The sequence below is a fragment of the Phacochoerus africanus genome, chromosome 5 (assembly GCF_016906955.1).
Source record: "Phacochoerus africanus isolate WHEZ1 chromosome 5, ROS_Pafr_v1, whole genome shotgun sequence".
NCBI lineage: Eukaryota > Metazoa > Chordata > Mammalia > Artiodactyla > Suidae > Phacochoerus > Phacochoerus africanus.
In genome coordinates, this window is record NC_062548.1 from 5,641,318 (window position 1) to 5,654,348 (window position 13,031).

At 61.8% G+C, this 13,031-nt stretch overlaps 1 protein-coding gene across 1 annotated transcript in view; it reads right to left on the reverse strand.

Moving 5' to 3' along the window:
• Positions 1 to 13,031, reverse strand: part of TNRC18 (trinucleotide repeat containing 18) — a 94,463-nt gene that overhangs the window by 51,406 nt on the left and 30,026 nt on the right. Inside the window, 6 exon segments of the mRNA XM_047779464.1 lie at positions 1,221 to 2,207; positions 4,206 to 4,635; positions 5,960 to 6,150; positions 6,689 to 6,835; positions 7,199 to 7,404; positions 7,657 to 7,759. Coding sequence (XP_047635420.1) covers positions 1,221 to 2,207; positions 4,206 to 4,635; positions 5,960 to 6,150; positions 6,689 to 6,835; positions 7,199 to 7,404; positions 7,657 to 7,759 — 2,064 coding nt within the window.

The following is a 13,031-nucleotide window of genomic DNA, read 5'->3' on the forward strand; positions in this document are numbered from 1 at the left end:
GGAGCACCTCGATTTTCTATGCTGAACGTCAGGGGTTTTGTGCCAGCCCAGAATCCACTGCCCCTTCCGCTGAAGGCACTCCATTCCTTTTGAGGGCCGCCCATCCCTACATCCTGGAGGTGACTGGCCCCCATCAAGGCCTGGTCTACCCCATCTCCTGGGCCAAAGGGTTTGCTTCTGCAAAAAGCATGAACACCAGTCAGCCAATGAGCGTGAATCATAAAGACAGTGGGGCTTGCCTTCCACGAAACCAAGAGAAAGTGAAAGAAGGAGTGGGGGCAGGGAAGAGGGAAAAGAAACTTCTGATGACTTGGTTTGAACACCTGGATCCAGCCCTACCTGAAACATTCCATTACTGACATACATCAGCTCCACAAGTTAATACATTTCCCCTGTCTTTTTCTAAGCCAGTTAATGAGAGTTTCAGTCCCTCACAACCCAAAGCATCCCGCTACTGGAAAGCTCACCACTGACAGGGGAGAAATTTCACCACTAAGAAACCCACAGACTGGCTGTATGACAACAGGACTCACACTATTGCACTATACAGTTAAAAATGGTTAAGCTGTGATATGTGTGTTTTACCACGATTTTTACTCTTTTTAACAGAAAAAAAACAAATTTAATATTTTTATACATACATAGTAGCCCCCAAAATAAGAGACACAAAGAAATGGCCAAAGCAGTTAGCTTCCATGCCCTGTAGGCAAAGAAACAATAAATTTGTGTCGAATTGACAAAACAAAGGGTTTGGAGCTGGGGGTAGATGACCAGCGAAGAAGTAACAAGGTTTGTTTACACCGCCTTCCTCACCCTGAACTCCCTCTCTTAACACAAATTTTTTTTTTTTTTTTGACTCTTGTCCTTTTTAGGGCTGTCCCCACGGCACATGGAGGTTCCCAGGCTAGGGGTCCGATCGGAGCTGTAGCCACCGGCCTACATCACAGCCACAGCAACGCCAGATCCGAGTTGTGTCTTTGACCCACACCACACCTCATGCTAACGCCGGATCCTTAACCCACTGAGCGAGGCCAGGGGTGGAACCCGCAACCTCATGGTTCCTAGTCGGATTCGTTAACCACTGAGCCATGACGGGAACTCCCAGCACAATTTCTTTAAAGTCAGCATGAATAAACTATATCCTAAAGATTGCAAAACTTTAAAAATCCTATTAAAAAAGGAAAAGCAACCCACAGAAACCCCCACGCAGCGTGGCTCACCTGCCACCTCCTGGCTCCTCTTCTCCAGCTCCAGCTCGGCGATCTCGCTCAGCAGGGTGATCCCATGCAGGAAGCTCTGCTCCAGGACCAGGCTCTGTGCTGCCTCCAGCTTCTCCAGGGCCTGGCCTCCAGGGCCCGGGGAGGGCAGAGGCCTGGCCTGGGGGAGCTCCGCTGCGGCCGCCAGGGCATTCATGCCGGCCAGTGGGTCCTCTGGGCTGGGCAGGAACTGGTCGGAGCCCACCTCCTCCAGGAAGCAGGCGCTGCCAGGCACAGGCGTGGCCTCCCTGGCCTCCAGGCTCAGGCGCTCTCCCTCCCCGGCGGGCGCATCACAGTCCGGCAGGTCCAGGCTGGGCCGGGGCTCACTAGGGGCCGCCTGGGCCAGGTCTTCCTCGGGCACTGGCTCCGCCAAGGGCACAGCCATGGGCACGTCGACAGGCACCTCCACCGGCTCCTCCTTGGCCTCGACCAGCGGCTCCGGCGTCAGCCGCCCCTCCAGGTCGGGGGTGGCTGCGCAGGATTCTGTCCGGCCCGGAGAATCGACGCGCGCCTCAGCCCCCTCAGCAAAGTCCGGGCACCCGGAGGGCTCCGCAGGCCCCTGGCTGCCAGCACTCAGCGCCTGGGCCTCCAGCAGGCCCCCTGTGGGGCTCGGGGCCGCCAGGGCCTCCTCGGGGGGCAGCGCCAGTGGTGACTCGAGGGAGGGCAGTTCTGCGGGGCCTTCGTCCATGTCCTCCACCTCCGCCTTCACCTCCCGTTCCACCAGTGGCTCTTCGTCCGGGACCTCCCGCAGTGGCTCCGGGATCTTGGAGGGGGACAAGCGGATGGGCTTGTCTTCAGGTGAGAGCGCCAGGCGCTCGGGCCCATCAGCCGGAAGCGGCACGTCGGGGGCCAGGCCATCGGCGTCGGCAGCCGCCGTGGGCTGCAGCAGGAATGGGTAGGGCCTCCCGTAGTGCGGTGGCAGGGCTTGAAACGGGTACCTGGGTGGGATATCTGCCAAGGACACTGAGGGTCAGTGCGGACTCTTCTCCGGCCCCATCTGACATTGTGTGTCCCCATCAACACCCATCCGCCAGCCACCCTTTCTGCTCGGCCCACCTGCAGGGCTGAGATCCCTTCCAGAGGGCATCTGAAGCAGCCCGGGGCTTTCTGCACATCTGGGCCACAAAGTGAAAAATCCAGCACCATCATGTCCCCACGGGTCTTTGGATCTCAGAGGCAGAAACCACAGTGGCTTTTTCTAGTCCCTACCCAAGCACCCAGCACAAAGCTGGACCAGAGGCAGAGGCTTAATAAGATCTCAAATCGTCCCCACCCAGCCTGTGCCGTCTTCAGCCTCCAATCCCACAAGAACAGGCCAGCCCCATCCATTAAAGCGGAGTTGGGGCATGCAGGTTGTTCAAAAAATAACAGTAACTGGAGTTCCTGTTGTGGTATGGCGGAAACAAATCCGACTAGGAGGTTGCCGGTTTGATCCCTGATCTTGCTCGGTGGGTTAAGGACCTGGCGTTGCTGTGAGCTGTGGTGTAGGTCGCAGATGCGGCTCAGATCCCGCTTTGCTGTGGCTGTGGCATAGGCTGGCAGCTGTGGCTCAGAATGGACCCCCAAGCTGGGAACCTCCATATGCTGCAAGTGCAGCTCTGAAAAGTGCAAAAAAAAACACACACACACAAAAAAAAACACCACACGACAGTAATAATAACTGGCTCCCCTCCCCCACTTTTTTTTTGTCTTTTTGCCATTTCTAGAGCCACTCCTACAGCATATGGAGGTTCCCAGGCTAGGGCTCTAATCGGAGCTGTAGCCACCGGCCTACACCACAGCCACAGCGACGCCAGATCCTCAACCCACTGAGCAAGGCCAGGGATCGAACGCGCAACCTCATGGTTCCTAGTCGGATTCGTTAACCACTGAGCCACGATGGGAACTCCCCCCAGTTTTTTTTACTCTGCCCCAAACCACAGCTGTAACCTCCCCAAGAGCAGCATGGTATGTGGCTGACTCTCTGCAGGGTCCCAGGCCGAGCCCCGAGCAGAACAAGGGACCCGCCCAGGGCACACAGACGCACAGAGCACCCCACCCCCAGCGGGACCAGATCTGCAAGCCATGAACCTCCCCAGAGAGGGGCAGTCACAAGCCCAAGCCGACACACAGCCTTCTGGTGGCAGAAATCCAAATTTCAGAATTTGAACTCGAGTCCTCCCACAGGAGAAACAAGCCTGAGGCCCTATGAAGGCCACCTGCTGCTCGTCCCCAAGCAAGACAGGGGAAGAGGGCACGTGTGTGCACCCAGCAATGGAGTGGGCGTACCACCCATGCTGCACTGGTAGCACCAGCGTGACGACCTCGCACCGGCCAGGAGCCAGGCACGGCGCTCAATATCCTACAGGTCTTGGGAGTTCCCGTCGTGGCGCAGCGGGAATGAATCTGACTAGGAACCATGAGGTTGCGGGTTCCATCCCTGGCCTCGCTCCGTTAAGGATCTGGCATTGGAGTTCCCGTCGTGGCGCAGTGGTTAACGAATCTGACTAGGAACCATGAGGTTGCGGGTTTGATCCCTGGCCTTGCTCAGTGGGTTAAGGATCCGGCGTTGCCATGAGCTGTGGTGTAGGCTGCAGACGCGGCTCGGATCCCACGTGGCTGTGGCTCTGGCGTAGGCCGGTGGCTACAGCTCCGATTCGACCCCTAGCCTGGGAACCTCCATGTGCCGCGGGAACGGCCCTAAAAGGCAAAAAATACAATAAATATCCTACAGGTCTTGTTGGATGCTCCGAACAAGTCCCTCTAAAGCAGGTCCTGGTACCAGGCCTGTCTTCCCTGACCCCAACTGAGGGAAGGCTGGAGAGAGATTCAGCCGCCGGCGTGCCCAGGCCTTCACCCGCAGCCCAGCAGGGGGCCAGGTACACAGGAGGCGGTCGGTGGAGCAGCACTGCCGGGCTGAGCAAAGGCGCGAGTGAATGAATGGCTGCGGATGGTGTCACCAGCCCCTACCTGAGAACAGGGCCTGGAAGGGGCTGGGGGCCTCCTTCTCCAGTTCTAAGTCCTTCTTCTCCACGACGTTCTCGGGGGCCTCCTCCTTGCGGGGGATGCCGGGCGTGGGTGGCGGGGAGGCGGGCGGCGGGCTGGTGGGGTGGGAGCTGGGCGTGGCGGGGTAGGCGTAGGTGGGCGGCTTGGACACGTCCTCCAGCTTCTGGATGACCTTGGCCTTCAGGGCAGCCACAGGGGAAGCGCGGGGCGATGGCGGTGGGCTCACGGCCTTGCCATAGGTGCCCACGGGGCCGGCGGCCAGGCTGGGCGGCTTCCGAGGCAGCAGCCCGGGGCCGGTGGTGCTCAGGCCAGCCTTGCCTGCGGCCTCCAGGCTCCGCTTGCTCACTTTCTCCTCCATTTCCGCCCGCTGCTCCTGGGCCTTCAGCCGCTCCTGCTGCAGAGGGGCCGACAGGCAGGGTCAGTGCGGCAGGATCTGCCACACAGTACCTGCCCTGGTCCCGGGAGCCCCCAGCCCACGGACAACCGCAGGCAGGTCCAGGGCTGCAGGCCGCCCACCCTTCCGGCCTGAGATGGACATTCCATCCCGGGGCGCGTCACAAGCGCGGCATTCCGCATAGAAGGCCAGCGCACGGGGCCGGGGGGCCTCCTGTCCAGACCCTGCCCCACCCCCCAGACCCTCACAGCCAGGACGAGGGGGGCCGGGTGGAGGTGTCAGGCGCCTGAAGACAGAGGACACGCCCTATGCCCGGCTCCCGCGTGGCATTAGGATAGCCACCTGCACGGAGAGCTCACGACCTGCGGGCAACGCTCCCGCCTCATCACACCTGGGCCTCAAAGCACCTCAAGGGGCCCCGGGGAGCCTTTTCCTGTCCCTGAGGACCTGAGGAAATGGGAGGGAGCAGCTCAAGGCCAGCCGGTGCTCACGGGGGCCAGGGAGCCGGCACACAAACACACTGGGAAGAAAGGCTCCGGGCCCCGGTCTCTCGCCCGATGGTTAAATCCCATCCAACAACCTGAGGACTCGGGAATCACGAGCATCGCCCTTTCAGGAGGAGACCTGAAGCCCAGAGAGGGGAGGTCACTTGCCCAAGGGCACACAGCCAGGCGTGGTAGAACTAAGAGTCCAACCCAGGGCCCCACGGGCTACATGTGTCACTGTGCCAATTCCTCCAGCGTGGCTGCCACACAAGAAAGGAAGGACAAGGCTGAGCAAACGTCCAGCAACACCTTCAAGGGGGCAGGAGGGTTGTAGGCTTTAGGGAGTCCACCCAAACAGGGGGACCCTACTGTCGCCTGTCTTACAGGGGCAGGCAACGTGGGCGGAGGCCAGCCCCGGCCCTAGAGGGAAGCCCAGGGCCATCGAACGTCCAGCCAGGCCGGGCTGTGCTCAGGAAACAGCAGGAACCCACTGGGATCCCTTCGGCTCCATGCAAAGGTCCCCAGTTCCCGGGGCCACCTCTCCTGCCTGGTTTCCCCTTGCATCCCTGCTGCCAGGCTCTGACCACCTCTCAGCCCCGCTCACACCGTACCCTCTGCCCAGAGAGCTCTTCCATGACTGACCTCTTGAGGTCTCTGGGCAGACACCACCTCCTCCAGGAGGCCCTCTGCGACCATGAGCCTCTCTCGTCTTTCTCCTCCACGGACCAGAACTGGACTCTCTGCAGCGTGACCCCTCTGCCTTGCCATCAAGACGGGGCTCCGTGAGGGGTCTCCACTGCCCCCATGGCCCTCCCGTGACCACCGCCACCCCGACTTACCACCAGCTGGGCGCTCCTCTGCAGCTCCAGGGCCTGGGCCGCCTGCTGCTGCAGGTACAGGAATTCCTGCTGCCGCAGGAAATGCTGCTGGGAGAAGAGCTGCAGCTGCTGGGCGTGGTGCAGGGAGCTGCGGCCCGGCGGGTACAGGGCTGGCCAGAGGGGCGGCACCGCGGCCCGCTCCATCAGCTCCGCTGGGGGTGAGAAGACAGTGAGGCTGCACCTCCTGCCGGATGCCCGTCACCCATCTTACAGACCGGGACGCCAAGGGCCAGAGAAGGCACGTGCGCTCACGCGGTGCAGGTGCTGGGCCCAGGGGGCCTCCGGATGGGCCAGTAAGCCCATCCTTCTCCCTCTGCCCCGGGCAGCCACATCCCAGGCCCAGGGAACAGAGTCCCGTGAACACCCGTGGGGATGTCCCTGAGGCCACACAATGGGAGTGTGCCCACATGGGAAGTCCAGAGCCTTCTCCCACTAGGCCCAGTGGTCAGCAAAGTGGCTTCCTAAGGGACGGGGGCACCAAGGCAGAGGGCCCCCCAGGGCGGCTTCGGTTCTCCACATGGGCTCTCTGAGTCGGAACTGACCACAACACGAACCCTGTGGCTTCATGACACACCCACCCTTTTCTGGTGGGTGGACACCCCCCACCCCATGGGAGGCCCAGGGCACTCGGGGCTGTCTGGCTGAGGGAGGCCATCGCAGCCCTGCCCCAACCTCAGAGCCGCCACTTACCAAAGTGAGGCAAGTGGTCGCTGGGAATGACCACCAGCTGGCCCGACTGGGGGTCCCTAACGAACTGGTAGGCCGACGGCAGGGAGCCCCCCAGGCCGGGTGGAAAGGCAGGCGCCATGCCCTGGTGCAGAGACGGGGGAGCCAAGCCTAGGAGAGACCCAGGCCCAAGTCAGAGCTGGGGACCCAAGCCCCACCCACTGCCCAGTCCCCCACCTCAGAGCCTCTGAGCAGGAAGGGGACAGGCCGGCTGGCGATGAACCACGCCCACAGCCACCCCCTTCCAGGCCCTGCCACAAACAGGCCGGGTGAGGAACCCCGGGAAGATGGTGCCATCAATAACCACCCTGTCCAGCCCAACGGGGGGGGCTGAACCCTGGGGACAAGGGGACAAGGGGACGGGGTCCTGTCCCTGCAGCAGCCACCGGTGCTGGCCTCTGGCAAAATCCCTGCTCCACCGCCACCCTCCGGCCTCCCTCCCCGCAGACAAGGGAGATGCCACCTCGCCCTCACCGTAGGGGTGGCCAGCGAGCCACATGGAGGTGCTACCCGAGCGGGGCAGCCAGGGGTGAGTGGCCAGGTGGGCTGCAGGGTCGGCGGACCAGCGGCCTGAGCCCGCCAGCGCAGGGCCCCCAGTCACCATGAGGTTGGGGTTCAGGCCATTTGCAGCACAGCTGGTGGGGTGCAGGCGGGCCAGGTCGGCCAGCTCCTTACTTTCTCTGGAAGGGAAACAGAAGCATCAATCAGCACAGCCCGATGGCCCCGGATGGGACAGGAGGGGTGTCGCCCAAGAAACCAGTGGACAAGGGGCTGCTGCTGGACACCCCACACCCAGAGGAGGGAAGGGCTGGCCGGCGAGGATCCGAAAAGGCCCTCGGGGCCTCCTTGGGAGGGGTTCCACACTCACCGATCTTGGCACCACCCTCGCCCCAGGGGCTCCCAAGCCCCCCGGGCTCACCCCAGGCCCTCACCTGAGCAGCTTCTCCTGGTCCCGGTCCAGCCGCGCCCCCATCAGCCGCTCCTCCCGGTGCCTGGCCCGCTCATCGCCGCAGTCCTCGTCGGCTCGGCCGTGCCCTGCGGGTGGGAAGCGGCAAGTGAGCCCGCTCGGGGCCCCGACCAGCCCCTCCACGGCTGAGTGGCTCCCTCGCCCTGGCCAGACACATCCCTCTGTCACCCCGAAGAGCCTTACCGGTAACTCGCACCGGTAACGGGTGTGGCAGTGAGACATCCTGAAACAGATCATGCAATAATAACACGGCACGAACCAAGTGGCGTCCACAGACGCTGTGTTACTACTCTGATGCCACAAAGGCAGGTTCCGGGGCGGGTCAAGGTGCAGAGGAAACCACAAGCCAAAAACGCGGTCGCCACTCAGAAGCCCAGCCGGGCCCGGGGCACAGGAACTCAGCTGCCACACGAGGCCCGTCGTGGTTCTGTCTGTTGCAGACATGTGGCCAATCTTTCCCAAATCAAGACAGCAGAGTAAAACCAGAGGACGCTGTGCACGTGGGGCGAGGGAGGATGTGGGCAGCCCCTCCCAAAGGCTGGTCCAGCCGCGTCTTCTGTGAGCTCCCCGCCCTCCCCAGAGCAGAGAGGCAGGTCCCCAAGTCCCAGCCTGGCACAGAGCCGAGGGCCCCCTGTGGTCCCATGCCACCCAGCCCCTCTCCCTGGGGGTTTTCGATACCATGAGCCAGAAATCAGTGCTCAAGGGCAGCCCTGGGCAGGCCGGGACCCAGGTGACACAGTCACCTGCAGCAGAGGCCACTCGGCACCCAGCAGGCAGCTGGAACTTTTCTCAGAAGAGAACCCCACTGAGGCTGGACTCACCAGGGTCAGCGGCCCCGTGTCTCGGGAGGGACACCCAGGGAGGAGGCCGCTCCCCGCTCCCCCCCCTCCCCGACCTCATGGGTTGCTACTCGCTGGAGACAAGTGTCCACCGGCAGCCCCCACACCCCCGGCCCCTGGGGTGGGAACCCCCCGGGACGCTGCCTGCAGCCATCTCCCTCGTTTCTCCCTTCCTGCACCCCCAAAACCAGAAGCCCCCAGAGAACAGAGCCCCCCCGGAGAGGCTCAGGAACGCGAGCACTTCTCCTTTCCCCTCAGGAAGGAGGGGACCCGCCGGCACTTGGGACAGGTGTGCCCAGAGGAAGGACGCAGCCGCGCAAGCCCACGTGCCGATGGGCCAGGTGACCAAGCAAGCGAGGGGTGGCCAGACAGCCTGGCCTCACGGAGGAGATGTGACAGGGAAGCCCATGAGCTGCAAAAACCAGTGGCGGGGGGACAGGGGGGGGCAGGAGAGAGGGTCGGCGAGCATCCCAGCCTGCCTGCCGGGTCACCCCACGCAGGCCCTGGTCGGCAACAGCAGATCCTCCGCATGTGCCAGCGCCAAGTCACCACGACCGTCCCCGCACGTGGCTGGAGGCGAAGGGAGCCGGAGGAACGCTGGCAGTGGGAGAGCAAGGCCGTGCCGACCCGGGCCGAGACCCAGCCGGGGAGCCCCCCTCCAGCATCCACGTGGTTCCCGAAGCCAAGGGACCCTGAGCCCACACGCCCTCTTCTCAAAGGCCTGGAAGAGACTCTGCTCCCCCCCCCACCACTGCCCAGGAGTGAGGCCCAAAAGGGCAGCCGGACTTGGGGCAGGCCTCCCCGAGTCCTGCAGCTGGACTGGGAAACAGTGTCCCCCAGGGGACGGGCTCTGAGGCCCACAGAAACCCCGAGCTTTCTCAGGCCCACAGAGCCACCCTGGGCTGGGGGACAGGCCACCCTGGGCTGAGGGACAGGCCACCGTGGGGTGGGGGACAGGCCACCGTGGGCTGGGGGACAGGCCCCTGGGCTGGAGGACAGGCTCCTACCCCTAAGACCTCCCTCCTCTAGCCTGACCTCTCTCCACTGCCCTGCCTGTCACCACGTAGGCCCTCGGCGGCTTCCCACCCCAGGCCACCTACCTGTCTGGGAGCCCCCACCACGCCCAGGGTCCCTCAGGCCAGAGCCTAGATCCCGCCCTCCAAACCAGGTGGTCTCTGAAGAAACGCCACGTGCCGCCCACGCCCTCACCCCCTTTACTGACCTGTTCCCACCTACAGACTGCCAGCCCCATGGAACCAAGCCCCCGCCTGGCCTGCGCCACCCAGCCATCCCGTCCCCTCCAAGGCAGTCCCAGCCTCCCTGCTCTCCAGTCACACTCAGGGCCACACACGCTGTTCCTTCCACCACACCACTCAGCCTCCCCAGTAAGAGTGCAGCACACACGACACCTCCTCCAGGAAGCCCTCCCTGACCTCCTCTCCTCCATCACGCTCCCTCCTTCGTCTCCCTCACAACACTGAGCACAACACACAGCTGTCTGGCTTGCTGGCTGTCCACCATCCACCTCCACCACTCCTGGCTGGCTACCTCTCCCTGACGCAATGCCTGACACAGATGAAGCGTCTCAGTAAATACATGCGGAATGAGTCAATTTACGAAAACATCTAGAGGAAGAGTGAGCGATGCAGGGAAAACAAACAGCAGGTGCAAAGGCCCCGGGGCAGGAGCGTGCCACAGAATATCCAGGCAGCCACGGTGGCCAGAGACAGGAATAAGCGAGAGAGTGGGTACAGGTGAAAGGTGGGGTGCAGACCACAGGGCTCTGTAGGCCACGGAAGGGAAGGTGCTTGGGATTCTGTTGAAGGTGAAAAGGGAAGCCAATGACACTATCATTTTAATTCAAAAAAAAAAAGCGAGAAACCAGGAGTTCCTGTCGTCGCTCAGCGGAAGCCACTCTAACTGGTATCCAGGAGGACGCAGGTTTGATCCCTGGCCTCGCTCAGTGGGTTAAGGATCCCGCATTGCCCTGAGCTGTGGCGCAGGTCGCAGATGCGCCTCGGATCTGGCTGTGACTGTGGCTGTGGCGTAGGCCAGCAGCGGTAGCTCCGACTAGACCCCTAGCCTGGGAACCTCCATACGCTGCAGGTGCAGCCCTAAAAAGACCAAAAAAAAAAAAAGAAAGAAAGAAAAGAAAGGCCAGAAAAGTTCTGAGCAAAGACAAGACATGATCCGACGGTGCCCGGAACACCAACCTCCCTCCGGCCACCTCTGGACAAGCGAACCAGAGCGCCCATGGCCTCTCTGCGCTGAGCTCCAGGCTGGCAGGGGACCAGTGCCTCCGGGAAGCAAAGGGTCACCTGCTTGGAGGTCACAGACACACAGACCCCTCCACCTCAGCCCTCAAGACATGAGCTCTGGAGTCAGCTGACATTTTGAAGCCGCTTCTGTGCCCTGAAGGGTCCTAGGCCCTCTCAGGACCTGCTGACCATGTTCAGCAGTCATCAAGCCAGGGGAGGGGCGGGGGGGGTTCCAGGCCTCCCCCCACCCCAGATGAGAAACTGAGTCACAGGAAGGCCAAGCAACCAGCCCAGGCCAGGTCACACCACTGACGGACAGGGAGGCGTCAGGCTGGCCTCGGGGCCTGAGTGGGTTTCCTGACCAGCGGGGGTGCCCATCCCCCAGCAGAGGGCTGGCACAGGGCGGGCTGGCACAGGGCTGGTGAAACGGCAGCACTACCACCATCAGCATCTGCAGTGACAGGCCCCCCTCGGTAACAGGCTCTAGCCCCAACCATCATGGCCAAGGCGCAGCGCGGGCCCTGTTCCCATGGCAACCGCCTCCCAGCCTCCATCGGAAGGTTTCAGCAGATACAGCGGCCAGCAGCTCCAGGCAGCTCTCTGCTCCCTAGAGGCTGAGGCCAACACCCCCGCTTACGCCAGCTCCGCCCAGCGGGGAGGCACCATCACAGCCCCTCCCTCAAGATCTGGTCCAGTGGAAACCGCCAAGGGGTGGAGGCATAAAAAGGTGGGAGGCAGAGACTTGGGGGCAGGTTCAAGGTCAGCCCCTTTCTTCTAACTGGAGGATCCCAGGCAAGTCACTTCACTTCCCCAGGCCCCACTCTCCAGCCTTTAAAGCTGGGAGAATAACGGATCCTCCTCCGAGGGGCTGCTGGGAGGGGACAGCGGCCGGGGCTCCCCGGGGCTGCCTGCGCATAGGCCCCTGCTGGGACGGTGCTGGTCTGTGGGCATGACGGTCTCAGGTTCACAGGTGTGCATAATGCCTGTCCTTCACCCATCTCCAGGTCAGGACCCCTGAAGCCAAACCAAACCCTGCCTCGGGGCATCTCTCCAAAAGGATCTAAGGCTCAAGGCAGAAGCTAAGTCCTCACAGACCTGAGCAGGAAAAGGCAGTCTCCTTTCTGAAGCACCTGCCACCTGCCCGTTGGCACATGTGACATCAGGAACAAAGGAAGCCCTCCCTAGCGCCACTTAGTAAACGTGGACACCGCAGCTTAAGTCTCTGGTTCAAGGTCACATGGCTGCAAGAAGCAGGGTCTGGGAGTTCCCGTTATGGCACAGCGGAAACAAATCCAACTAGTATCCATGAGGACGTGGGTTCGATCCCTGGCCTTGCTGCGTGGGTCGGGGAATCCGGCGTTGTCATGAGCTGTGGTGCAGATCACAGACACAGCTTGGATCCTGAGTGGCTGTGGCTGTGGTGCAGGCCTGCAGCTGTAGCTCTGACTTGACCCCTAGCCTGGAACTTCTATATGCCGCGAATGCAGCCCTTAAAAGGAAAAAAAAAAAAAAAAAAAAGCAGCAGCAGCAGAGCCTGGACTTGAACCTACCAAGAGGCACAGCTCAAGAAGATGCAGGAGCGCGGGGCTGACTACCACCACTCCGCTGGCAGAACCCCAACTCCTCCCCTCCCTCAAAAGTGCCCAGATGGAGGAAAACCACCACTTCTTGTGGGGACTTTTTTTTTTTTTTTTTTGGCCATGCCCATGGCACGCAGAAGTTCCCAGGCCAGGGATCGAAGCTGTGCCGCAGAGGCAATCACACCAGGTCCTTAACCCGCTAGACCACCAGGAACCCCCACGGGGACTCTTTTTTAAAAGAGAGTAAGAAGCCCATCACCTACTTTTCAACTGTCACCAGCGAAGAGAGAGGCAGCCTGGGCCCAGAAACTGAGGGTCTCATCCCAAAAGCATCCCATACTCTCCCCCACCACCCTCCCATACATTCCATGACAGACACACACACACCCCCCCCACCCTTTGGACACAGGTCCCTAGGGCAAGGGCAGGTACTCAGGGCACAAGGAAGAGCTCTGGGGACCATGAGTCCCAACAGGGATGCCCCATCATGTCACATGAACATCCTTCCAAAGAGAGACCCCAAAAGATCTCCTGCCTCCGAGAGGGTCTACAGCCCCAAACCTCTGATCCAGAGAGACACCCTGTCCACCTCCTCCAAGCCAAGGGCCAAATGCCCAGACGTTCAGTCCCAGACTAAGGCAGGGCCTTGAGCAAGCTCCTGAG